The 27,387-nt window shown below is 40.6% G+C and overlaps 2 protein-coding genes across 8 annotated transcripts in view; one reads left to right on the plus strand and one right to left on the minus strand.

Annotated features, from left to right (window-relative positions):
* TPD52L1 (TPD52 like 1) overlaps positions 1–16,250 on the plus strand; it is a 30,729-nt gene extending 14,479 nt beyond the window's left edge. For 2 of the 3 annotated variants that reach the window (XM_081856262.1, XM_081856264.1), the window contains exons 2-8: positions 969–1,084; positions 3,391–3,539; positions 6,418–6,519; positions 10,669–10,683; positions 11,238–11,276; positions 12,260–12,320; positions 15,434–16,250. In XM_081856262.1, coding sequence (XP_081712388.1) covers positions 969–1,084; positions 3,391–3,539; positions 6,418–6,519; positions 10,669–10,683; positions 11,238–11,276; positions 12,260–12,320; positions 15,434–15,565 — 614 coding nt within the window. In that variant the 3' untranslated portion in view covers positions 15,566–16,250. The remainder of the gene's footprint in view (positions 1–968; positions 1,085–3,390; positions 3,540–6,417; positions 6,520–10,668; positions 10,684–11,237; positions 11,277–12,259; positions 12,321–15,433) is intronic. The other variant, XM_081856263.1, reaches the window with a different exon arrangement.
* HDDC2 (HD domain containing 2) overlaps positions 1–26,790 on the minus strand; it is a 39,123-nt gene extending 12,333 nt beyond the window's left edge. The window contains exons 1-6 of one of the 5 annotated variants that reach the window (XM_081856267.1): positions 26,638–26,790; positions 25,162–25,283; positions 23,486–23,588; positions 21,005–21,073; positions 19,895–20,033; positions 14,987–15,261 (exon numbers count right to left, since the gene is read on the minus strand). In XM_081856267.1, coding sequence (XP_081712393.1) covers positions 15,224–15,261; positions 19,895–20,033; positions 21,005–21,073; positions 23,486–23,588; positions 25,162–25,283; positions 26,638–26,682 — 516 coding nt within the window. In that variant the 5' untranslated portion in view covers positions 26,683–26,790 and the 3' untranslated portion in view covers positions 14,987–15,223. Of the gene's footprint in view, positions 1–14,986; positions 15,262–17,608; positions 17,760–19,079; positions 19,304–19,894; positions 20,034–21,004; positions 21,074–23,485; positions 23,589–25,161; positions 25,284–26,637 lie in introns of those variants that run through there. The other 4 variants (XM_081856266.1, XM_081856269.1, XM_081856268.1 and 1 more) reach the window with 4 other exon arrangements.
* Positions 26,791–27,387: the final 597 nt, after the last annotated feature.

Here is a 27,387-nt window from a genome sequence, read left to right on the forward strand (position 1 = left end):
GTACACTGGTGCTTCGGTAGCTCTTTCATATGGATTTTTATTTCTCCTGCACTAATTGATTGTGTTGTGACTTGAAATGGCCTTTCTGGAAACAAAAGACTGGTGTGCACATACCGTGACCTATGTGTGAAAATCCACTTGGCTCAAAAGAAGAGCCCTGCTGGATCTAGGCCCATCTAGTCCAGCATTCTGTTCTTACAGTGCCCAAACAGATGCCTAGCAGAAGCCTACAAGTGGGACAGGAGGGCAATTGCACTCTCATATTCTGCAAGTTGGGATTTGGTATTCATCTGATGTACATAACTGTTTTCCCTTGTACATATTCTAAAGTGGGAATAAAGAGTCATTGTGGATCAAATAAAGAAGTCCCCAAAGATATTTTGATAATCAGACCTAATTTTACATCTTTCCAGTACAATTGACATAAACTGATGTTTTTGTTGCTGTTTGTTTGAGTGTGTGTGTGTGTGTATCTCATATACATTATTTCAGCTTGTTAAATATTTAGACGTTGGCTGCTCTGGGTTTTTTGTTTGTTTTGCTTCTGTTCTTTTGCTTTGTTTTATGATTTGGTGCTGAGTGACTTGCTGAAAATGGCAGTAGCAGTGCTGAAGCTAGCAATGGATTTCCAAATTGTCAAGCAGAGGTCTTTTCCACCTCTGGAACCTAATCATCTGTTAATTAGATATCAAATCTGACTCATTCTGCACACAAAGCATTTGCTATTCTTCTACATGATGGTCCCTCTTTGTTAAGATCCTTACTAATTCAGAAAAAAAGATTTAAAGGAGATTTGAACAAGCATAAGGCGTTTTGTTTTGTTTTGTTTTGTTTTGTTTTGTTTTGTTTTGTTTTGTTTTGTTTTGTTTTGTTTTGTTTTGTTTTGTTTTGTTTTGTTTTGTTTTAACAAGTTTGCATTTCCTATCTAGAAAAAAAAATCCCTGAAACTTGTCATCTTACTTTCAAAGGTCTGTTGGAAAGGCAAGTATTACATGAAGTAGATGAAGACATGGTCACTGATGTTGATTTTACCAACATGATTTCTGAAGAAGAGCAAGAAGAATTAAAAGCTGAACTTGTCAAGGTAACTTTCTTTGTCTCCTGAATCTGTCATCTCAAACTAAGGGCTGGTTTTGGAAATCACAGCTGATGCCAATCTTTTCCCATGCAATTCTCCTTGGGCACATTGCTATAAAAGCAATTGTATGAATACCAATACCATGACTGTATGCCTTACCACCATATGTGTGAAGTGGTTCCTGCATGGATTGAGCAGAGTTCAACCTTTTTCTAATAAAATGTAATTGGAGGCAGGGCAATAACAGGAACATTCTTGCATATGGATTCACTGAGAATGTAACCAATGCACTAGAATGGATAGTGTGCCAAAATTTGGGGTGCCCTGTCCAGCCATGAAGTGCTTTGGGCAACTTTCATGTATCAGTTTTTTCTGTCATACAGTTTGTTTAATAGAATAAAATGGAGTGATTCCGTGTTTCCACATATGTCACTCTTGAGTTGAAAGAGCTTGGATATAAATGTGATCAATAAAATAACATTAAACTCATCAGTTCAAAATATACAAATGAGGTTTCTTTGATTAATATACAGTAATACTTTGAAAATAATGTATTTGTTCTTTCATTTTTATGTCTCCACCACCCCTTTTCAAGTCATAAAAGCAGGCATAAATTATGTTGTGTTTCACTTTTGTAAGTCTTTGTCCCCCAGTCTTTCCTTTTCAGTGAAGTGAGCAGAGGTTAAGGCCTTCATCTTCCAGGCACATCCCACAATACGTATTGTTTGTAGTCACAGCAGTTAATGGAATCTAGGTCAGCTCAGATCACAAGACTGTCCTAAATTGTTCACAGCATTCAAATGGTATATAATTACATTGTTCAAAGGAAATGCATTGGGGATTTGCATTTTGAAATGCTTGGAATTTTTCAGAATTTACTAAGTTTCTGGAGCTCTAATGAATTCATTCTATTTGGAGTGGCTGCTGTACTTCCAAATGGGAGTAGTTTGCCTACTGGTTTTCAGTGCCTTTGAAAATATTTCCCTGTATCATTGTCTTAAAAGCCTTAGAACTGTCACATTCCCATCTTAAGATTTCCCCCAAAGCCATGATTCCCCACTTCCCAATTGTATTGCAGTTTCCAACTGCATTTTCCCAATTGTATTGTTTCTTGAATAATCCACAAAGTGTACAGTGAATGTGAAGATTTTCATGGATGTTAAGGAACATATAATTCAACATATAATTCAAAATGTAGTAGCTTCTGAGGGTAGATAATTTATAACTTATTGCTGTGTATATAGCTGATACCTTCTGTGCAGTTAGTTCTCCATGAAAACGTAGGTTCTGCAACTTAATATTCATATGTATAAATTGCAAAATATTAATTCCATACACAGATAGGCCTTTCTGGACTGGGCTATTTTTAACAGAATTAAGATGAGCAACTTTGCTGTCATTTGGGCATTGACAGCAAACTTGCTCATCTTAATTCTGTTAAAAATAGCCCAATCCAGAAAGGCCTATCTGTGTATGGAATTAACATTTTTCACATCATAAGATAAATATGTCTCTGAAGAGACTACCTTGGAGAATTACAATTTGAAAATGAAACTAAACGTTGTATAATCCACCGCAATGTTTCATTTAATGAGACATTTGCAATAATAGAAAAGTAGCTGAAGATGTTTATTTCTTTAAACTGGGACTAATCAGTTTTTCCAAGTCCAGTAAAAACAACGTGAAATGACTGTTATACCCACCCAAGCCCTTCTGTGTTGTACTCCTCCCAATTTACAACCTGACTATTCTGCTTTACATAATCAGATGAAATATAAGGCTATATTTAATTTAATTGGTTTTATTATAATGACACAAAGAAAATAGCTTTCTCTTTCCCAGCATGTTTTTTAACTAGGCTGCTTTTTCTGTCTCTTCTGGGTTATACTGATGGGAGCCATTTTTATTTTACATACACTGCTTCTCCTTAAAGGCTCAAATTACTTCCTAACCATCTGTTCAGTACATATGTACATACAGATCCTTGCGCATGACATTGTGCAGCTCATTGCCTGACAAACTTTGAGCCATTATGGCTAATAAATCCAGAAATGAGCAGGCAAACACATTGCTCCTAGCTTGTTTGCTAGCCTGGCCATTTCTGTCTTTTATATTTGTAGATTTTGGTAGTCCATAGGTCAATGAGAAAAGCAATGAAATACATGTGAGATTATTTTGACGCTACTTTATTAGGTCTAAAGATTCAAATACCATGGCATTTTTGTACTTGAAGACATTGCGTCACCTAAAACCATTTTACGTTTATTATGAAGAGGAATAATGCAGACTTTTCTTCTGCTAATTCTATTCAGCTTGAAGATGAAATTGCAACTTTGCGACAAGTGTTGGCAGCAAAAGAGAAGCATCTTGTGGAAATAAAACAAAAGCTTGGCATCAATCTGATGAATGAACTGAAACAGAACTTCAGCAAGGGCTGGCATGATGTGCAAACTACAACTGCGTAAGTAAAAACCTGCACACCCTTTTCCTTTGTACTCCTCTCATTATGAAGGCAGCATGGTGCAATGGCTAATGTATTGGACTTTGTTTAAAGTGACCTAGGTTCCAACTCCCATTGGGCTTTGAAGCTCACTGCATTGCCTTCGTCCCCATCCTTGCTGAAGATAAAACTGAAAGCCAGTTAATGTGCCACCCTGAACTCTTTGGAGATGATATGGAATACACATGTGTCAAAAAATTCAGTACATTTAGTCAAAAGCCATTTTGTTGTTGCCATTGCTATCTCCAGTAATTTGAAATCTATTTAAATACACCTTCAAGGGGTCACTTTGCATGTTTTATTCTACCATAAATCCAGTGTTAATGATGGTCACTGCTGACATGATGGAGCTGGCATTCTTTCTATTCACAACAGACATAAAGATATATTGGTCACAGCACACTGGAGCCCTTCCAAGGATGGAAACTATGCATGGTACAGCATTCAACTAAGTTTTATGCAGTGTGGACCCATGGGAATTTAAAGAACACAATTATGTCCATTGATTTCATTGCATCTAACCTGAATAAAATTCAGCTGACTATTTTGAACAAGGAAAATAACTCAACAGAGAGAGAACTTTAGTTGCAGTCATCTTCATTATAATAATAGAAAAAATTCCTGAACTGGCTTAAAGAAAATAAGCAGTAACGTTTGTTCATTGGTTTCTACTGTGATGGTTGTACCAGCTGCATGTGCAAATCTGAATAGTTATTTTTTGAATGCCATTCTGTTTATTTATCATTTCATAATAGTAATGAAAATATGAACAATATATTATTAATGACATTTTTTAAAGGCTAGTACCTTAAATATATATCTCCAGGCAGAAGAGAAGGTGAACTGTGAAAATGCACACTCAGCAAATACATTAGTAGCTGAATAGGTAGCCTCTGAATTTTAAAAAGCTTAGCAACCCTGATGAAGAATGCAAGCATAGCAAGTCCGAGCATGTTGCGTAAATCAGCCATGTGCATATTTAAGAGGATTGTGGTTGAAGCATTCTTTGCATTATCTGACTGTTAGAAACAGCAAAACCAACTTGGATATGCACCTGTGGTCTAGATACTATCAAGGAACCCCAGAATAATAATTGCAGTGTTCCAAAATTACTGAAATGGCTTGTCATTATTTGCCTACATATTACAGTTGTGTCCCCACCTTCCTCCAAGGAGCTTTGGTACATTTTATCCCTGCAACTCTGAAGTAGGTAAGGCTGTGAGATAGCAGTTTACCAGTGACCATCCATTGAGTGTAATGGTTTTGTGCGGATTTGAACTGGGTTTCCTTGATCAAAATCCCAACACTCTGCACAACTTGTGATCCATCAGGCTCAATCCCTCCCACCAGCCACCACTGGTGGTCTGCCATTGGCTTGACAATGCCTGTGCTGGTGTGCTTTGCAGTTCTAAGCAGGAAGAAAAAACATGAAATTTGGTGACCAAGGACTCTGTCCCACTTATGCACCTTGCTGTTCACTTCTGTTTTGTGTATCTTGGAGCCATCCTAAATATTATGCAAAATGCAGTAGTAGAATTTTTCTCAATATTCTCGCTCATCAGACTGTAGAAGGGTAAAAATATTTTGAATGCTTCTTCACATACAGGTTTAATAATAGTAGTAGCGATAATTATTATTATTATTATTATTATTATTATTATTATTATTATTATTTATACCCCACCCTCCCCAGCCAAGGCCGGGCTCAGAGCGGCTTACAAGCAATAATAAAAACAACTTGAATGATTACAACTTAAAAACAAAATTAAAATACATTAAAATATTGAAACATTAAAATATTAAAATGTAGCCTCATCGCAGGAGGAGAAGGAAAGGAAAAAAGAGAGGGAGGGAATCAAATTGGCTCCAAGCCAAAGGCCAGGCGGAACAACTCTGTCTTACAGGCCCTGCGGAAAGAAATCAGATCCTGCAGGGCCCTGGTCTCATGAGGCAGAGCGTTCCACCAGGCCGGAGCCAGAGTTGAAAAGGCCGTGGCTCTGGTTGAAGCCAATCTAACTTCCTTAGGGCCCGGGACCACTAGGGTGTTGCTATTTATGGACCTTGAGGCTCTCCGTGGGGCATACCGGGAGAGGCGGTCCCGTAGGTACGAGGGTCCTAGGCCGTGAAGGGCTTTAAAGGTCAAAAGCAGCACCTTAAATCTGACCCTGTACTCTACCGGGAGCCAGTGCAGTTTGAAAAACACTGGGTGAAAATGCTACCATGGCAGAGACCCCGTGAGGAGCCTCGCTGCAGCATTCTGCACCCTCTGGAGTTTCTGGGTCAGCTTCAAGGGCAGCCCCGCGTAGAGCGCATTACAGTAGTCAAGCCTGGAGATGACCGTCGCATGGATCACTGTGGCCAGGGTGGGGCGGGAAAGGTAAGGGATGCAGATTATGATTATTATTTATTGCCTGCCCTTTACCTAAGGTCCCAGGGTGGCTTACAGTATAAAAATGTATTAACTATAATAGGAACAAGCTTTAGAGAGAAATATGCAGCAAAGTACTTTTAATGTTGGAGACTTGTCTTTTCCTGTTGTATATGCCCTGGCAATTCTGGGTACATCCTGACATTATTATTATTTTATTTCTACCAATTTCTCCGCTATGGGTAAAGTAGTTTGTGTTTGGGCCATATAAAATACAGTTAACTCCCATATATGAATATTAGCATTTGGTAAGCTATTGTAAAACCATCCCCTTTTCTTGTGCTGATCTGCAAATGAGTTTAATGTACAGCAGTCACAGTTCTAATGGATTTCTGATTTGAACAGTATGAGAAGCAAATGCCTTGAACTTAAAGGGTACTTGCTTACAATGTAATAACTGTTAATTCTTAGATACAAGAAGACACAAGAGACTCTGAGTCAAGCAGGTCAAAAGGCAACAGCAGCTTTCAGCAATGTTGGAACAGTCATAAGCAAGAAGTTTGGAGATATGAGGTACAGACGTTTTGATTTAATTTCTGGGAGAAAATTAAATCCCACCCTCCCACAGTTCTTTAATTCCCAGCATTGCAAGATTTACATTGAATCCTGGCTAAGGCGACTTTTTCCTGTTTATCACAAAGGAACTAAATGATAGCTTATTAAGCTGTATTCCTGATTTAAATCCTGGCACATTACCAGAAAAACCAGGGAGATTACATGTTGGAATTCCATCTTCTAAATAATGCCATAAAATACATCAGCAGGGATACAACAATTGCATCTCCCTAATTCTTTTCATGAATGGGGATCTTGGAGAGCGAAATGTTTTAAAGAGTGAAGCATGCCTCAAAGCTATTCTTGAAACACAAATAAATCAACTTTACTGTTCTATCAATTTCCCAAGGAACGTTAATAAAGGCTTTTGTCAAACCATCCGTATCTCCCTTCATTGACTCAACAGAATGCTCTACACAAGGAAAGGTAGATTAGTTCAGAGATTCAAAGTATTCATTCCCAAAATGTAATCTTCTGGAGGAAGAAGCAATTGCTGATTATTCCCTTTGTAGGGTAGCAAGGATCTCCCTGCTTTCAGGGAAGCAAGGCAACTGTGTCTGCTTTCTCACTTGCTGGAACTAACAGCAAATTTGTGGTACAGAGGGATTTACATTGGGAAAGAGGGTAGGAGGGTACAGGATAAAAGGTTAAACACATTCTTCCACAGAACCACCAATCTTCTGAATGCCTTGGGGTCATTAGCTAAGAAAAGAAAAAATAGCAAATTCTAATCCAATCCTGATTTAAGTTACACCTAGTTTGGCTTCTTTTCACTGACTTCATTGGAAAGCCTCGTTATGACTTTAAAGGAATTGGGAGAGAATTCCTAGGGTTTCTGTAATTACAGGTGCAAGTGACTGAGTGTTCTATTTAATTGAATAGTGTGTTGCCATTTCTAACACCTTCATCCTCAACTGAAGGAAAACCAGTTATGAACTACATTTGCTTGTGTTGTCCCTTGCTGACCTTGTCCCCTCTTTTCCTCCTTTCTCTTCCGACTGCTTGCTCTTTGGGGTGTAGATAATTTATCTGTGTATACTCTTCTTCGACATAGGGTCCCTAGATGTTATTGGACTTACTCCCATCATCCCCTATAGACCAGTTTAGCCCGTGGTCGGAGATGATGGGAGTTGTAGTCAAAACTCATTTGAGGACCCAAGGTTGAAGAATACTGCTGTAATGCATAATAATGTGTGCTGATGGTGCCATATAAATAATGAGTGAATAAGATGCTGAGATGCTGTTTGTACACAGTGTGTACATTGACGAATTACCCTTTGCTTCCATGTCATTTTAAGTTTTACAGTGGTGCCTCGCAAGACAAAAAGAATCCGTTCCGCGAGTCTCTTCGTCTAGCGGTTTTCTCGTCTTGCGAAGCAAGCCCATTGACGGCTTAGCGGATTAGCGCTATTAGCGGCTTATTGGCTTAGCAGATAAGCGGCTTAGCGGCTTAGAAAAAGGGGGGAAAGGGAAAAAAAACCTGCAGGAACTCGCAAGACATTTTCGTCTTGCGAAGCAAGCCCATAGGAAATTCGTTTTGCGAAGCACCTCCAAAACGGAAAACCCTTTCGTCTAGCGGGTTTTCCGTCTTGCGAGGCATTCGTCTTGCGGGGCACCACTGTACTTTGGTTAGCACAAATCTTTGGTACTTGGTAGGTACTACAGAGAATCTTTTGTCTATTCACTACCACCACAAACACACACCCATGCACATAAGCAAAAAAAACCCAGGAATGTGACGTTAGGATATTTATTTTTCCCTATAGACTAAAAGCTAGAGTGTAACATTTTTATATGAATCATTTTTCTCTTGTACGAATAGTTTAAAATGCTTATTTCATGTTTGAATACCCCTTGCAGTAATAAAATAGGAAGAAATTGCAAACAGGGCTAGATCAGGAATGTTGTATTGTTTAAGCGTACTGCATTAATAAGTTGCTTGATCACTGAAGAGCTTCTTGACAATAAGTTACTGATTTAGGCATAACACTTGCTTTTTAAAGGGGATTATTTTCTGTTTCCTGTAAGGGAAATGTCCACAGTAGTTTGGAAGGAATTTGTGTGCCAGCCTCATTCTGCAGGAAAGCTGGAGGGCTGATTGCAACTTGGTTATCAGCCTGGGAATTAAAAGATAAATTCAGGGCAGAAGCTATTTCTTATTATGTTGAATTGATTAGTGTTTCTTAACTTTCTTAACTTCGTTAAGTGTTTAGATGCTGTGGTCCTACAGAGCAATGCTGTGTCTTTAAGTTTGGGCTGTGCCACACGTACAAACATTGAGATAATTGCTCACTAATATTTGAAATAAAAAGAGGTGCTAAATACTATCTACTTAAAATGTAGAAGCAAACAATTGCTTAATATTCTGTAGTGCAGTGCTCTGCACGTTAACTCAGTTCAGTGGGGCTTACTGCCAAACAAATGTGCACAGAATTTTAGTTATGTGTATGTGAATTACACAGGGTGTACATTTTATTTCATGCCAAGCCCTCAGGCTGGGGTCTTCATCCATTGGAGCATCTTGTTATAAAACCTGATTATAAACCTGTTACAAAATCAGGCCTGGGACATGGCAACTCATAGATCTGAATGCTCAGGAAGTACATGTATTATTAAAACCAAAACAGCCGCCTTCTCTTTGCAATAATCAGTATCTAGAATTTTATAAAATCAGTATCTGGAATAGCATATACAACTATGAGTGCTAGATGCGGAGCTCCAGCACTGGGAATTACAGTGTCCCTCTTTGCATGTGTAGTTCCTACTACAGCTGAAAAATGGGAGTGCAGAATTCATTGGGTGGTTATGAATATAGTTTATATTTTACTATGCCCCTGATGTGTGGTAGAATTCTAATCACTAGACAGGTTAATGAAGACCAACCAGTTTTATGCTCGCCATGGTAAGCTGCCACTTGCCAAATGTCATCTGTACCTTCCATGTCTCTCTGTTTCATTACAGTACTGAATAAAGGTATCAAGAGAACAGCTCTATAAAGTTGTAGTCTGTCTAGAAAAGGAATATGCTTTTTAGTGACATAAAAAAATCAACAGTAAAAGTGGAAGACAATTTACAATATTTTATGGCACAATATTTACGTAGCAACCAAGTTCAGGACTTGACCGAGCTTGCATCCTCAGAGAATTCAGTTGACCTAATTTAAATTAGCAAGGCTTTGCCTTTTGGGTTGTGTTTCTCCAGTTAGCGCATTCAGTTGTATTACATTTGCCAGGCTTGTGGTCCACCAGGGGCTGCTACTGAACTTCTGTTCATTAAAATGGAGTTTGCTTGAGATTCTCTTACCTTAATTGGAAGATTTTATTGAAAATTAATAAAAAAATATTTACAAAAAAAGAGAGATTCTCTTATCTGTTTCACAGCGGCAGTACTTGATCAATTGCTCTTCATACAGTAAACAATTCCCAGTGTTTCTAACTGACCCTTGTGTTTAATTTTGCTCTGTAATCCGATTTTATCAGCTGCAAGTAACTGGTCCCACTACCATTAAGTTGCATCTGTTGCAATTGATTTGATAGAGCTGAAATGCAGAAGTCCAGGGGTTGTAATTATTTGAAGTTTCTACTCCCTCTTCCCACTTGCGTTATTTATTTAAAAATAAATGATCATTATTTGGCCTTCTGACCACTCTTCTTTTGGTATTAATTTAGTTTTAATGGATAATACATAGATGTTCTATCCAGTTCTCTTAAGGCAGTCGTGAGTCAGGGCTATTCATGTTATGTTGTTCTGCCTGAATGCCATTGTGCCTGAAACGAAGGCTTCAGTAACAAACACAGATTGCTTAGAATTCTCATGCTTAATTGACACAGCTCTTTGGTGGGCTAGTTTTCAAACTGGATTATGTGCTTATCTTCAAACCAATTTGAAATTGCAGCTGGTGACTTGCTCGGGAAGCAAGCTCAACATTTACAAACTTCACAGGTTTCCAAAGAGAGCATGAACAGTTAGTAACTTAGCTAAATTTAAACATTTTAAATGTGCTTGGTGTTGAGTGTTCCATGTTCAGGATTTTGAGGGTGGGGGTGAGATCTGTAATTATACCAGTGTTTAACTCTTCTTAATTTTTTCCTTGTGCTGCTGTTCCAGGTCACATTCACTTGGGTAAGATAAATGCATGTCGCTGCTGCATTTGGCATAGTCTGTTTTATGGAAAAGGACACAGCATGATTTCCTCCATTTGTGGTCCAAGATTAGAAACTTGAATTATTTCAACTGGGACATCTTGATTTTATAGTGGTAGAAATCAGAATGTTGTTAATGTGCTCCTGATTAGATTAGACCAAATTTCCCATAATGGAGGCTTTCAAAATGCATTTCTACCAAACAACAATCCTATCTTCACCACTCAAGATTGAAACATAAGGATTAAACATTCATTAAAATTGTTTTTTTTTTTTTATTGTTTCTCCGAGAGTGGGCATTATCATAGAACAATAATTAATTTCATCAATTGTTTGAATCCCAAAGTTTGATCTGTGAACCGCCCTAAGACCCCTAAGTTTCCCCTAGTAAGTTTCAGGATTGCTTTTTTCCAGGATGTAAGAGTGCCAGAAATTCTTACTTAAGAACTAAATTAGCCAGCAATTGTGATTTTATTTGTATTTGTCATTTTATAAAGCTTTATGTTTTCTCTCTCCCATGTTTTTCAATTGCAGTTACTCTATTCGCCATTCCATAAGTATGCCTGCTATGAGGTAAAAGTTCCACATCACCTTCTTATCCTGACCTTTGAATGTGTGTTTTCAGGCTTCACACTATTACTGTGACAGTAATTTGTTTTTAGTACTGAATTTTAAATTGTCGTAACCCTTTGGGATCAGCCTTCTAGTTAAGTGTTCTTCATACAGAAAGTAGGAAATTCAAATGTGGCACCATTGACCATTCTCTGTTGTTCACATATGAGTAGTCAGATTCCCAATCCACATTCTCATAGATTTCACTGAAATATATTTCCAAATAAGCTTTGCCACCGTTTTCATTTGTGAACTGCCCCAGCTGGCAGACAGTTGTGGCTATGAGCCACTTTGCTTGGATGGTAGGAAATGGAGGGCCAGGTCTACCTTCTCCTTCTTAACCAGAGTCCTTTCTCCTTGGCTGGGAGGCAAGTTGGAGTAATTGTTGTGCTCCGTAGAAAGCCCTGTCATAGAAAGGACTTTATAGCTTATCAGAAAGGTAAACAGGTGTCACATTAGTTAATGTGAAGTAATATGAAGGGCATATGATCCATTCCCAACTGTCTGTAGTTTTAAAGAATGCCTCCTTAGGGCCAAATGTCACATGGTTTTGTATGGTGGCTGTTTAAGGCCTCCCATGCTGGCTGTTTTTTAACCTGATTAAGAACATGGGTTGCTTTAACCCTTTTCCCCCAATGCATCCTAATCAGGATCAAGCCTTCTTGTGCCTGATTTCCACTGGATCATAGCATGACCTAAGACTTGAAGCTTTAAACTGTGATCCCAATATGGTTCAGGTATCCACACACTGGCTATTCGTTAAACACACACACATGACCAAATAATGTTGCAGCTGGTTTGACCCTTAGCGGTAATTAGAAGCCAGAGATGGCAACACAAGCCATTGTTATCAGAACCCAATCCTGCAAACATTATCCAGAAGCATTTAAGGATATGAACAAGTGTAAGACTATCATGTTATTCTTTGTTATACCTTATCCTAGGAATTCTCCTACATTCAAATCCTTTGAAGAAAAGGTTGAGACCACTGTCACAAGCCTTAAGGTATGGATTAGAATTGAGGGAAGGGTTATGACCAGACTAGCTAATTTTTGTGGTGTGTCACTGAAAATAACTGAAGCCAGAGTAGTCCAAACCTTATTCTAAAATGAACCTGTGATTGTTCCTACACTTCCAGGGAATTTTCTGTGCACATTTGCACATCATCAGTGCAGCAGAAACCAGTGTTCCCTTTAAGCCCTGTGTACCTAAGAAATAACTTCCTATTCTTTGTTCCATCGTGAGCTTTAAGATCAGTAGAGCAGCTTCATGATTCTACCACGGCAACATGGTCAAAACCTATCATTGGTAGCTGTGTCACATTGTGAAGCCCTCTTCTCCTGAAGAGTCAAGCCAAAACTCATTCTAGAAGCACTAAGACTTTCCTGTTTGGGCTCATGTTTATGAGTCAAGGCTAAGGAGGCACAGATTAATCCAATTTCTATGAGTATATATACGGGCCTCCCACACTTCTCAAAATAGTTTTTTCACATATAATAAGAGCATTGGCTTGGTAGTGCATGTTTGTTCTTTGTCAGTTGTGATTATTTATCTGTAAAAAGGTGTAAAACCAAACAATGATAAGACCACCAAGGAAAATGAAGGAATTTCCACAGCAGCCGCCATTTGCTAATAACCCACATTTTATGCTTACTAAAAATAAAGATTCTACTCAGGAAATATTTTTCCTAATTGAAAAGATTATTTTAAACAAAATAACTTTTAAAAATTAAGCAGGCTTATAAAAGATACTGGCCTGAGTTGAGAAGTTAAACATATTTAAGAGTAAGTAAATGTCTGTGATCATGAAATGTCGTCTGGGAGATAGGGGGACAAGATTAAATCTGATTAAATGTGACAAATATGGTGCAGATACAGCCTAAGAGAATAAAAAAAAAATTGCCAGCTTGGCCACCGCTAGCACTTGTGCCAAAGGCAAGATGGACTGCACTAAGTTCATACTCTGAAATCCCCTTGCTTTTTCAATACAACTCGTCAAGCTGTCAAGAGTTCATCCGGCCTTTATCAGAATCAAATACTTAAATAGTGCAAAGCACCACAGCATCATATACCGTATTTTTCCCTCTATAACACGCAGATTTTTTCTCCTAAAAAGGAAGGGGAAATGTCTGTGCGTGTTATAGAGCAAATGTGTGGTCCCTGGAGCCGAAAAATCAGGCAAAAATCAAATCGCCAGGCAAAAATCAAATCGCGGCGCTTCACGGAGAAGGGAAAACTGAAAAGAGGAAGCGGCTGCTTTCCTTCATTCTGCCTCAGGGTCTTACTGCCCACCCTCCTCTGTTTCATTGCTGTGTTTGCTGAAACGGAACAAAGAGCAAGGAAAGCCCCTCCCCTCCAGGCAAGCTCTGGTGCTGCTGGGGGAGAGGGAGAGAGAGGGGGGAAGGGAGAGGGGGGGAGGGAGAGAGAGGGGGGGAGGGAGGGAGGGAGAGGGGGGAGGGAGGAAGAGAGAGAGGGGGAGGGAGGGAGGAAGAGAGAGAGGGGGAGGGAGGAAGGGAGGGAGAGAGAGAGAGAGAGAGAGAGAGATGGCTGGCTGGCTGGCTGGCTGGCTGGCTGGCTGGCTTGGGTGGGGGAAAACTTTTGCCTTTCTTTCCTCCAACCCGTTAAATCCCTATCCTGCATTCTTAGCCAGCTGCTTCTCTGCACACCCCTCTAATGTCCCTTCTTTGTTTTTCCTTCGCTCCCCACTTAAAATGTGGTTACAAAGCATAGATCCACATGGATCCTCAGGATCTTTGCATTGGGTCACCCCAAATTCACCATCAGATCACATAGCATGTCCATGGCTACAGCCTGCACCAAAAAAATCACGCACCCACTGTTGCCTGGGGCTGCAATGGTGCAAAAACGTGGTTAAAAAGCATAGATCCACATGGATCCTCAGGATCTTTGCATTGGGTCACCCCAAATTCACCATCAGATCACATAGCATGTCCATGGCTACAGCCTGCCCCCCCAAAATCACGCACCCACTGTTGCCTGGGGCTGCAATGGTGCAAAAACGTGGTTAAAAGCATGGATCCACATGGATCCTCAGGATCTTTGCATTGGGTCACCCCAAATTCACCATCAGATCACATAGCATGTCCATGGCTACAGCCTGCACCAAAAAAATCACGCACCCACTGTTGCCTGGGGCTGCAATGGGGCAAAAACATGGTTACAAAGCATGGATCCACATGGATCCTCAGGATCTTTGCATTGGGTCACCCCAAATTCACCATCAGATCACATAGCATGTCCATGGCTACAGCCTGCACCAAAAAAATCACGCACCCACTGTTGCCTGGGGCTGCAATGGTGCAAAAACGTGGTTACAAAGCATGGATCCACAGGAATTCTCAGGATTTTGGTATTGGGTCACCCCAAATTCACCATCAGATCACATGTCTGTGGCCACAGCATGAAGCCCAAAAATGATACATCCACTGTTTCATTCAGAATGTTTTTTCCCTTGTTTTCCTCCTCTAAAAACAATGTGCGTGTTATGGTCAGGTGCGTGTTATAGAGCGAAAAATACGGTACCAACTTTTATTTTATCTGAGCACCTAACCAACTAGCTTTGCTGTCTTCTCCCATGTTACTGATAACCAGCTGAATTCCAAACTGGCATGGCATTTAGTTTACTCATAAACTGAGCGATTTCCCACATGTAAAGAACAATATAGATTTATTATGGTTTGAGTCAAATTACACAGAACAGAATGTATATTTGGAAGTTAACCTTGGGCAAATTGCTGCTGTTTCATATTCAACATTTTATTTTAAGCTTGCCTCTTACCTTTTTTGTGGAAGTCAGTACATATCAATACATTATTGTCAATCTGGCACTGACTTCTAGCATCTAGTACAAAGGGAACCATTTTAAACATTCATTACCACCCTTTCCTTTAGTTAACACTATAGTTATAATCTGCTACCTTGAGAGCTGAGGAAACAAAAGACAACATGGAATTAACATTCTTTGCAACTGAGGTTACAGAGCCCCTCGAGTTATAATAGTCCTAAGCGTTTATTTGGCTTGAGAATGAAAAAGAAAATTGAGGCAAATTGTTTAGCAGAATGTTAGTTACTGACTGCCCTTGCTCATTCCCTTTCAGACAAAAGTTGGAGGTGCGAGCCATACCGGAGGAAGTTTTGAGGAGGTTCTCAATTCTGCTGCCCATGCCAGTGCTCAGAGTTCCGCTGTGAGCACTCGACTCCCAGAAACAGAAGAGGAGCTTCAATGCTAGACTGAAGGGATGCTAATCATTCTCTCCATCCCATGTCTCAGGTCCAATTCACACATGAAGCCGTTTATTTTTGCTTCAGGATTGAATATGACTGTATGCTGAAACATTAGCGTAAAGCAGGCAGTACCCAGAGTGAACCACAGTGATTTTTGTGATAAGCCAGAAATGATCGCTATCTGTTGCCATATACTATCCAGTTAACTCTTTAAGTATTTCTTTATGTGGTCACTTGCCTACATACATGATTGCATGGAAAAAAATAAGCGAGTCCTATTCTGGGGGAACAAGCTTGGAGTCTTAACTTCATAAATGCTTTTACACATCCAGCTTCTATAAGAAAGTTCGTCACTTTTGAAAATGGCTTTACCAATGTTGTACTCTTAGAGATTTGTCCATATGTGTATATATGTTATATACTGAATTTTTGAACATTCTGTTCAAATAATATATTGCTTAAATACTCACTTTTCAAATCTTTTGGTTTCTCTTCCTTCTCCTACCTGCTTCTGTCTTCAGCTAGCTTTATTTTAAAGGTCAGCTATTTCACAAGACATGCCATTTTGTCCTGAGGCACCAGCCTACCCACCCACCACTGTTCCACAGAGACTGTTCTTCCCTTTCTATCTGTTTTCACTGCCACAGTAAAAGTACTTATGTTTCTAATAAACAGTTTGCTTTTCCTCTAGTTAAGGAGTCTGTAAACTTGATTTTTCAGCATCAAAAAGCATATATGGGTGTGAAAGAGTTGGAGGATTTATATATTAAGCAGCTTTTAGCTACTGTCTACAAAAAGTACAATGACACTTTTTGCTGACTTCCACAATAACAGGACAGCTGCATCCTTGAGGACTGTGTATGTGGGAAAAAACAGTGGCTGTGAGTGGAATGCCATTCACAGGATACCACTCTTGGAGGAACAGATGAAGAGGCAAAAATTACCCTTTTCCTGCTCTTTTAGGGGATTGGGAGACTTTCCGGAGCAGAGTGGGAGGTGGTGCTGGAAATCTCCCCACTACATGGTGCAGGAAACCTTGCATGCACCTCAGGCCCATGCACAAACAAGAGCCTAAGAGGAAAAAGTAAGCTAAATCAACTGGTTTCTTTGAACTACAGCGTAAGTTAACTTGGTTCTTGACTTTCAAATTTTTGACAACTTTCAAATTTTACCCTAATTCTAGAATATCATGTAAGCTATATATTCTTGAAACTGCCACAATAGCTAAGCCTCTAGTATTATTTAAATTTGTATACCACCCTTCATCCAAAGATCTCAGGGCAGTTCGCAGCATAGTGAAAGGTAATGCTTAAACCAAATTCAGTGATTTCTGGTCTGAACTGTTGGGGCTTTTACTGGCTTTCACACCCATGAACTGGACATTGGGGGAGGGGACGTCTAGTATTGGTTTGCCTCATTTACTAAAACCTCCTCCTTTTATTCTAGATTTGCTGTGTTTGATTCAATGGAGGGTGGACATTGCTGTAGGCTTTTTTGATTTGTACATGTTTCAATAAAGTAGACCCCATGAACAGCTACATCAAATCTTGATATTTTGGGTTTTCATGTCCAAGCTTGCAAGGCAGCACTGTCTTCTCACAAGGAGCTCTCTTTTAGCATGTACACTGAGCCTATCTCAGAAGCAACCATAGAAACCTTTTTGTATCCAATTTACACATATGACTATATAAAAAAATAAAAAATTGTCTAGTAGCACATTAGAGACCAACTAAGTTTGCTTCTTCAGATATGCACACTTCTTCAGATATGCATACAAAAGCTCATACCAAGAACAAACTTGGTGCAACTAGACAATTTAAAAATAATAATAATCATAAATACTTATATATTTCTACTGTGTCAGACCAACACGGCTACTTACCTGAATTTACACATGTTACTGAACAGTGTGAAGGGCCCAGCTGACTCCTATAAAACTACTATCGACATCATATAGCCCTACTTTTTATTATTTTTCTATACAGTAATGTATTTAGTAAATGAATAGTATTCCAGTGGTAGTATACTGCAAAACCAAACACGCAGTAGAGATTTTAAAATAATTTATTATAGATACAGCTGAAAACATTTGAAAGGTGACTCAGGATGGACGATCTTTGTTTGCTGCATCTATGTTTGTATTTCTTTCTGTATTTATGGAAGACACAAGCTGGACTATTTCAGGGTGACTAAATTTTCCTGTAGATCAAGAGATCACCGTTAACATGTTTTCTCATTCTGCTATGTACCAAGAATATAGCAGTGAGATAAAAGCACCTTCCTCAACAAGAAATGCTTGTTCTTGTTATGTTGGATAGCCTCTCATGTTTTCTACTGAGCTGCTCTTACCCTATTATAGTTTTAGGAAGGGACATTTCAAAGTATGGAAAATTCCTAATGCTCATGCCCTGTGATTTCCTTAATCCTTGAAGCATCAGGGCATCGCCAGGTGGCAGCATGAAGCAGCAGTGTGTAACATTCTTCCTGCCTTTCAAAGCAGGATTTGGGGACCACCAATGGTTCAGGAAACTTGGGGGCTGTCATGTGAAAGTGTTAGGTAGGCTGAGCATTACCAAAAACCCACAAGAGAATCAAAAGCAGTTAGTGATTCTAATGTGGACCTGCACTCCAAGTGAGAAGGGGCAAGCTCACTATCTAAATGGACTCACCCCAAGTTTCATTCTATAGCAATTTCTATCTAATCTGCTTTTTGATGGAGGACTTCCCCAGGAGTCATAACTAGGGGGGAATAATGGAACTTCCTAGTCATTGTTCTGGCTCACAGACACTTTCTGAGTTCATTGTGTTGATAAGGTCCCAAGGTGGTTCAGATGCTCAAATTATTCCTGCCTCTCCTGTAACACAAGTCTCGAAGCAGCTCAAATAAAACAATGGAATGCACCCAACTGCCATCATAGAAGTGGCACCTGCCAGTTCCCTGTGTGAGAGCATCCATCACAAGGAGGAATTTCATCATTCCCAGAAGGACAAGGTGTAATTCAACCATAGCTGAAGTATACGTGCTTAACCCACTTGCCCACCAAGTGAATAGGCCGGTGAAACCAATACTAGTCAAAACCATATTATATTGGGGTGCTTTGCATGATTGTGATCTTCAAAGCAAGTGGCAAATGAAAGGGTGTTTGAGACCAAGGGCTTAGTATTGTTTTATACTGGATCTCTCTTCAAAACTTTTCTACCATTATAGTTATATACCATTATATATGTTAGGAGTGTGCACTGGCCTCTAAAATTTGCACTGCATCTCTATCTTTTTAAAAATTCCAGTCTGTTAACTCAGTCACTCTATGCTCTAAAAAAAGACTCTTAACTCCCCCGTCTCGAAAAAAGCAGTTGAAATGTACAGACAACAGGCAAGCCTCCAAGATAGACTATGTTTGCCACATTGCAGACAAACAGGTATAGAGGCTTTTCATTGGGGAAGCAAAAGGGATTTTATTTCCTCCACTGAACTGCAATTCTTCCCACAAAAAAACAGAACCCCGAGGTGTTCATCAGAATTAAAGAAAACCTTTATTAGGCCAGATAAAAGCCCAAAATTCCTAAGTAGAAAAATTTTGAGAGACGTAAGTAAGAGGAGGGCAACTGGCATGTGTTCTTCCTTGTATATTCTGTTTGTTAAGAACTCCACACCTTCCTTTCTGGTGCTTGTTTATGTCCTCCATTAAGGCCCTGCAATATGAGGCAGTTTAGTTCCCTGAAGAGCTGTGTTTATTTTCCCACTAAAGCTGAGCAATGTATGATTTTTTTTTTTAAAAAAAAAAGCTTCTAACTTGTTTCTAAGAATCGTCCACTGCTGTGCTTTAATAGAAATAAAGTAAAACGTGGCGTTTTTCAGTGCTCTACAGGCAACATTTTGGCCGAGAGAAACAGAGCTGCAGGAAAACGCAGAGCTGCAATACTCAAAAACAAGGGTCCCCTTGAGGGAACCCTGATCCAACTTTGGGGGGGGGGGAGCAGTTACTAGCACTGTGCTTCAATGCAAGGAGCGGAAAAGCATCCCAAATCACCCCACTTTGCCTCATTATTCAGCTCTCGATACAGAGTCACTGCACACCCCTAATATATATTAATAGCAAACTTGGCTGCTGACTTCAGGCAGCTATGTAGCCAAAACAGTGCTACTAGAAAAAAAGAGCACCAAGGTTGAAAAGATTAGCGTGGGGGTGGGGTGGGGGAATTAAGATGGCATGTCTGGCTGTTTGGAACACCATTTTCCATTTACTCTGCAAATGTTTGTTGCAGGTTCCATTATAAAAATAATACCAAGCTACAGAATGAGTATTTAGAAAAAAAGGAGGGGGATGTCTTACCTGCCGTTGTATCATAGAAGTCCTGAAGTCTTCCAGGTTTTTTCTCTAACTCTTCATACTCCAAGGCTTGAAGTATCATCTCACACTGGTCCAGCTCTTTTACAAATTTTGCTTCTGCGCTTGACTGGTGTTCATATTCCTAATAGGGGTGTGCAAGGTGGTAACCCACTTTACTGAGAAGGAAAAAATCACAGAAAATGCAACTGTATGCACTGCTGTACAAGGGAAGCAGTTCATTTCTGAGCCCCCTGGTCTAACCCATGTAAAGGAAAAACAAAAAAAATTCCTTCCAGTAGCACCTTAAAGACCAACTAAGTCAGTTCTTGGTATGAGCTTTCGTGTGCATGCACACTTCTTCAGATACACTTCAGATACATGTAAAGGATTTCTAGCCAAATATTGAGAACTATCACTACCTGTTCATGAGTCCAGAAGCAATTCTCATTAGCTACTGCTGAAGAGAGCATCAGCCAAACCAATACCTTGCCAACAGGTTTCTCGTAACACCTGAATAATGAAATGCATTCACTGCAGAACACAGGAATTTCCTACTGGTTAGACATGCTTGTCAAATACTTTCTTTTTCAAACCGGTTCTTGCTTTCTAATATGCCAGTTTCCTGTGGAGATCCATCCGCTTCCACTTTTGAGTTTTTACTGGTAAGCACACACCAGCTTCTACTTTGAAATCAAAACTACATGGTTACAACCATTTTTTTCTAACAACTGACACCCTGGATAGCTCAGTTGCTTAGAGTTTATCCTATGGCAGAAGTCACTGCAATAGTACAAAATATGTTAAGTCTCCTCAGGCAAACCTTACTCCAAACCACTCCCAAGTCCAATGCAGCTCACCATGGCGTTCAGTTGCATGACAGCCCCACTGGATTTTATAAAAACAGGCAGGCAGCAAACTCAGAAAGCTTATTGTCTCCCTAGTGCCCCCTGTAACATATCCATATTTAGCTTGGTAGCCTGCTTTACACCAAGAATGCTTCCAAAAAACAGTAATTATTTAGATCTACAGTTGATGTTTAGTAGAGAGAAATACCTATTTAGGGGGAAAAAATGAATTTTAATATTTAAGCAATTTTAGATGTTTAACACTTACTTCCCAGAGTTCATAAATTTCTTTTCTCAGCTCCTCAGACAGCACCTGGGTCAAATGTTTCATAGCTTCCTAGAAAAATAGAATCCTGCATTTTATTTGGTGTCACTCCAATATTGTTTCCCTGCTTTTGGCAGAGATGAGCTACATTCTCTTGCTCTCACACACCTTGGCAGTGAAAACCTGCAAGGATTGGCCTTGGTGAATGTAAAAAGAATGTGATCACACGCACACACCTCCCTCCATAATGCAGCTCATCTCTCATCATCTTAAGTACTAACCAAAAGAAGAAAATTATGCAAGCTATTAAGCAATCTGGTGCTTCTCACAACAAAGCAAGTGAGATGTGTTTCAGAGCAATAATCTGGAAATCCAATCACTATGCAGGATACCCTCTTGCCAGCTTCTTCCTGTGCAACTAAAGGAATATCAAAAGCTTCAGTTCTGTGGAAGAAGTTCCCACAGCACTGCCTTTCCTGGAAACTGATGTAACTTAAAACTGGTAGATGCATAAGCTACACAATGGAGCCCTCCCTTCCCACATAGACTCATGCTGCCTCAGCTCCTACGCAACAACAAAGGTGATATGGCAATAACAGCATCAGATTTAGGGCAGTGCAGGTGGTTTCCCTGTACAGGGCGCAGAGCCGAGAGGGCACAAAATTGAGAAGATCCACTTATGGGTGCCAAATTCTGGCCTCACTCAGGAAGCCATATTACGAAAGATTTCCAAAGACCACCCCTGGGAAAGAGTCCATAAAGCTGTTGGTTGCTAACCTGGACATCCTGACTGTCCCCTTTTCAGCCCAGGCTGGACACTCTTATGAAAGCCACATGCCGGTGGTGTGTAGGGCCAAAGCCAAATGTGAATTTTATTTCTGCACAGTAGGCTGGTTTCTACACCCATTCACACACCCCTCCCTACGCACCATCTAGGCAAATAATAGGCATGATCAGAATTCAAGGGCACATTGCAGCCAGGTAAAAACACTCAAGTGTTTGGGGGAGAGGGAGCACGGCCAGGTAGGGGTGTGCTTGGGGCGAGGGCCAGTCAGGGAGGCCGGAAGAACTGCATTTGCCCCCTTCCCAGCCTGAATTCCCCCACCCCTACTTTAAAAGCCCTGAAGCAGTGGGAGAGGAGGCAGCTACTACAGGCCTCCTTGTCCCTTCTCCAATGCTCATTGCTCCCTATAGCAAGCAGGAACACAGTCTTGCCCAGCAGACAGCTTGTTTTCAACCTGTGTATAATTTATAAAGGGGTAAAGGAAGGAGCAAAGGATGACCTGGAGATCATCAAAAAGCACCAATGGATATGAATGAGAGGGGTCCACTATGCAAATGATTGAAACACCTGCCATTTTCACAGAATTGCACTGCCACAGATTGTGTGTGGTGCCCCTTACTTTAAATGTTTCACACATAACAAGTTTATATCTCAGAGCCTTCTAGTCTTTACTGTCCTTTGACAAGTCAGCTACTGGCACAGAATGCCAATCAGTTTTCATGAGAGGTAGGAAGTTTTCAAACAAGTCACTTTCCATCTACTTTTCTCCTGACAGACAACTGAATGTTAGCTGATGACAGAACCTATATGTTTGAATCTTCCCTTCTAGAAAGAAAGGCACTATGGAATCCCACAAACTAGACTGCTTTTCCTGTAAGAAATATTTTCTTGTAAAATACAAGATTGTGCCCTCTAGTGACCGGTATTCTACACTACTCACCCTGAATCTGTTCAATGTCATTATTAGAGCCACTTCACAGAAACAAATTTGTCTTCAACTGGGTTGACAGAAAACATCAATGAAGTTTAAAAAGGTGCAAATTCAAATAACAGAAATCCTATGGAAGCTTTGTATCATGAGGCTGAGCCCTGTGTGTCTTTCCAACTGCATTCTACACAGGAAAAAAAAGCCAGCCTCTTTTCAAGAGAACAAACGCCACAATTCAGATAACAGAAATGGCAGTATCTAAGTGTTAGCGGGGGACATTTTAACCTCCCTGGATGTGCCATTACTGACCTTAAGGTGGTCATACTGGAACAAAGGAACTTCAAAAGGAAACAGCAAACTGAAACTGCCAAATTACCATTATGAAGCAGTTCACTTGTGGACTGAACTGGGACAATAGATTTTTACAACACTACATGTGCTGACTAACTTACCAGTGATGTGTGTTTTTTGGGACTGGCTTCTGTTAATAATGAAACTGACGTCTGTACATTTCTGTATTTCCTTTCCTTCTGATCTCACTGCTAACAATCTCTTGCCTGTATAGATATTCCTGCAACGCAGGATAACACTTCATACATCTGATGAAGTGGGCTGTAAACTATCCATGGAAGTTTATGGCTTAATATTTTTGTTAGTCTTTAACTTTCCGCAAGACTCTTTTGTTCTGAGGATCTTTCAGACTTTACAGACTAATCTTGGTCCTTTCTTTTTTAGAAGTAGACCATCAAGCTACATGTGCCACCATACTGACCTCCTCTCGTCTGTGTTTCTCCTCTTTGGAAACATTGTCAGCAGGAGCAATGTCACCAACTATGCATTCAGCCATATCATGAACCAGAGCTAACCGGATGCACCTGGGAAGCAGAAAATATTTAAATACGTGATTATTAAAAGGCAACTACGATAGATAGTATTGTATAACAATCTCTGCATTCTGTCAACTTATTCTGCAATTCATTTTGGTTAGTGCAATTATATTTATTTCCTTAAATATCTATGTTAACCTTAAGTTTGGTTCCAATAAAAATAAAAAATAACAGCAGTGTAACATCCTATTAGGACCAAATATCAATTAAAATGTCACTTTCAGACAACAACAACAACAACAATAATAAATTTTATTTATATCCCGCCCTCCCCAGCCGAAGCTGGGTTCAGGGCGGCTAACAACAATAAGATAATACAACATTCTAAAATCATTTCATTATAAAATTCAAATCAAATTGATGACAACCATTGGACAAAGCTTCCAAATACTGTCAGGGGTCCCTTTACCTTTACCTCTTCAAGCTAGATGTAGTTCAAAATAAAGAGGAAAAGATGTTTTAGAGCTACAAATGTTTTAATCAGGTTCAGGTTCTGAAACATTTTTATTGACTTCCTTCAACAGCAACAATAAGAAAATGTCTAGCCTGAAGAAGAGTTCTCTGAATCCATAGCTTGCTCACTACTTTCTGAAGTTTTAATAGGTCATGATAAAAAGGTATTCGATGTAAGTAATATACCAACCTGACAATTTCAGTACTAAGCCTGGCAAAATAATTGCTATCATCAGTTAAATCGAGATTTAACTTTTGATTTTATTCTGTTTTTAAACCTGCCTGGATTTACTTATTTGATGTTACAATCACAATATTGCACAGCTTTACATTACATATTAATTTACCCAGCAGAAGTTCTTCAATCATATTGGTGAATGTGAATTCCACATTCCACCAAGAAAGAAGCACATATTGGAAAGTTGGCAATGAGAGGGGAGAGGAATACACCCTTGGGCTTAGACCTGGGCTACAGCTCTCCTTTATCTTGGGCAAGGCACTCTCTCAAATTCACACACACTCATTTTCGAAAATTAAGGAATGGCCTAAATTTCACATTATGGTATTTTAATATTGGCCTGAATTCAGCTAGCTGGCCCAGCTAGCAGAAGCCCACACAAGGACTTCTGCTAGTGTTTCTTCCCTCTTCTCCCTGTGCTGCCCTCAGATTGGCTCAAGGTGTGTGGATCTGCAGAACCCCCAGAATTGGGGGGGTGTCAGGGAGAAGAGATTGTTCCATCAAGCAATCAGATAAACTTGTGATGATGGAGCATTTTTAACAGCACAACAATTAAGCCATGATTATCAAATATTGTCAACCCTTTTTGACCCACCTAAATAATAGTTACAGGAGTTGATGCAATCAAGCAGTATTAAAACAGCACTTCTATTTGTCTATTAATTGTGTGATTTGGCAGTGTACAATACTGATGGTTCAGTGTTGCAAACAAACAAACCTGGATCCAATGAAAAGTAAAATAAAACAGTTGCAACTAACTTGATCCCATCAAGAATGGAACTTCAGTGCAGCTACTTTTCACTAAACTGAAGCCACAATGTGCAGTCCCCCATATCCATTAAAGATACCAACTGCAATCAGTATACGTACCTGTCTTTATTAAGTGCTTTATCTTCAGTTACCATAGCCATGATTGCCATCCTGTACATATGGTCTGAAACGCTCTCTGGATTTGCTACATTTCTGTATACCCAGCCAGTCCGTGGGACTCTCTAGTCAAAAAGAGTTTAAGCAATACTGTCAAAGGGGGGGGGGGGGGCTTGCATGCATCTTCTTTTTTTATACCCAGCTGTCATTTAGAAACGCAAGCTGCCACATTTAACAGACTGTTTGTTAGTCATGCTTACTGATTATAAATATTGTTAAAAGACAAAAAAAAAAAAAAAAAATCATTCCAAGGCAGTATTCCTATAAGCACCTGTGGCCCGGAAATAAAATATTTACTTCCTAGTTCCCCAGGTGGATAGTTTTGTATACTGGGTGTGAAATGTTGAACTTTGAGAGATCCTGCCTGTATCCTATTAACGACTATCTTACTAAGCTTACTGCAAAGCTGAACTGCAGTCTTTAGGTTCTTCAAGGCAACAGAGGCAATTTATTAGGAAATCCACCAACTGCCATTTCCCCTTGCTTCTTTAATAAGCCCTCTCTGCTCTTCGGCCTTCTATTACTTGTAAACTACCTCACTTTCATTGCCGGCCAACTTTTTCTCCAGTGTCCCTTGGATTTACCACCATCCCCTTTTGCAACAGATTCATTATTATTTCTATGCTATCCGGTCTCCAGGTTCCTAAACCAGAGTCAGAACACAGAAGTCCTTCAGCCGGCTAAGAAGGTGACCAGGCACAAGTATCGTATGCACCTTTGTACTAAGAAGCAAGTCTAATCTAAGCAGAAGCGCGTGTTTAGGATTGGAGCCTTATCCTACGCAGGTCTAATTGTACATCCCACTGAGTTCAACAGGATTTGCTGCAGGAAAAATCTGCAAACTGCAGTCCTAACCCTGCCTCGGCCCAGTATACCTGAAGGTGCGTCTCCACCCCCATCATTCAGCCTGGACACTGAGGTCCAGCGCCGAGGGCCTTCTGCCTGGTTCCCTCGCTGCGAGAAGCGAAGTTACAGGGAACCAGGCAGAGGGCCTTCTCGGTAGTGGCACCTGCCCTGTGGAACGCCCTCCCATCAGATGTCAAGGCAATAAACAACTAGCTGACTTTTAGAAGACATCTGAAGGCTGCCCTGTTTAGGGAAGGTTTTAGTGTTTGATATTCTACTGTATTTTTAATATTTTGTTGGAAGCAGCCCAGAGTGGCTAGGGAGACCCAGCCTAATGGGCGAGGTATAAAGAAATAATTAATTATTATTATGCTTACTCAGAGGTACGTCCCACCGCATTCAATGGGGCTCACTCACTCGACGCTTAAAAAGGGGGGTGAGGAGATGCGTGGGGGTTTTGTGCAGCAGCACCTTTGGGGAACGATACCGCGAAGATGGGCAAAACTGGTGCATTGACGCCCCCCCCCCACCCCCGCATTTGCTCTCGACCCCCCAGTCGGGGTCTCTGCTCACCTTCAGCTGCCCCACCAACTTCAGAAACTGCAGCAAGCTGCCCATGGTGCTGGCTGCCGGCGCAGGAGCCTCGAGGTGGCAGGAGCTGCGGCCTCCCGCCTGCCTGCCCAAGAGCGGGTGGGGAGGAAGTGACGACACCCCAGGCTCGGCTCCTAGGTTCCTGCGCCACTCGGCTGCTCATTGGCCAGCTGCGCAGGTCGGCGACGCGTTACGGCCTCGAACGCCGGCTAGCCTACGGACACGCACGCGTGAAAGCCTTGGTCGTGGGGATGCGCGCGAGGCGTCCTCTGCACCGCTTCTGCCAGCCCTAGCCCTTCGGAGGTCTCTTTGGCTTCTCCTCTCTAAGGATATAGGACGTTGTTTTCAAAAGCAGGAGTTTCGCTTCCCCTCCTCCCTCTCGAGGGTGGGAAGCGAAGCGGAGTCCGAGGCAGCCGCCCCCACTTTCCTTCCTTCCTCCTCCTCCTCCTCCTGGTTTCTGTAGGTATTTCGTAGCATGTGGTTAAACCCTTGCGAGTCCACAGCAAAAACACCCAATGAAGTGAAGCATGTGCATAATTTTGCTGAAGTTCCAGGCGTGCTCGAGGTGAAGCTGCTGGGGGGGGGGGGGAATCGTGTTGTTTCTGCCAAGGTTCTTGGCGCGTATAACCTAAAGTTACCAGACTTTTTTCAGTGACTCCGAGAACGCATTAATTAATTAATTAATTAATTGCTACACATTTGGGACCTTGCTTCTGCAGCGATGGCAGTGGC

Source organism: Podarcis erhardii (genome assembly GCF_964252035.2).
Source record: "Podarcis erhardii genome assembly, chromosome: 3".
NCBI classification, from domain to species: Eukaryota; Metazoa; Chordata; class Lepidosauria; order Squamata; family Lacertidae; genus Podarcis; species Podarcis erhardii.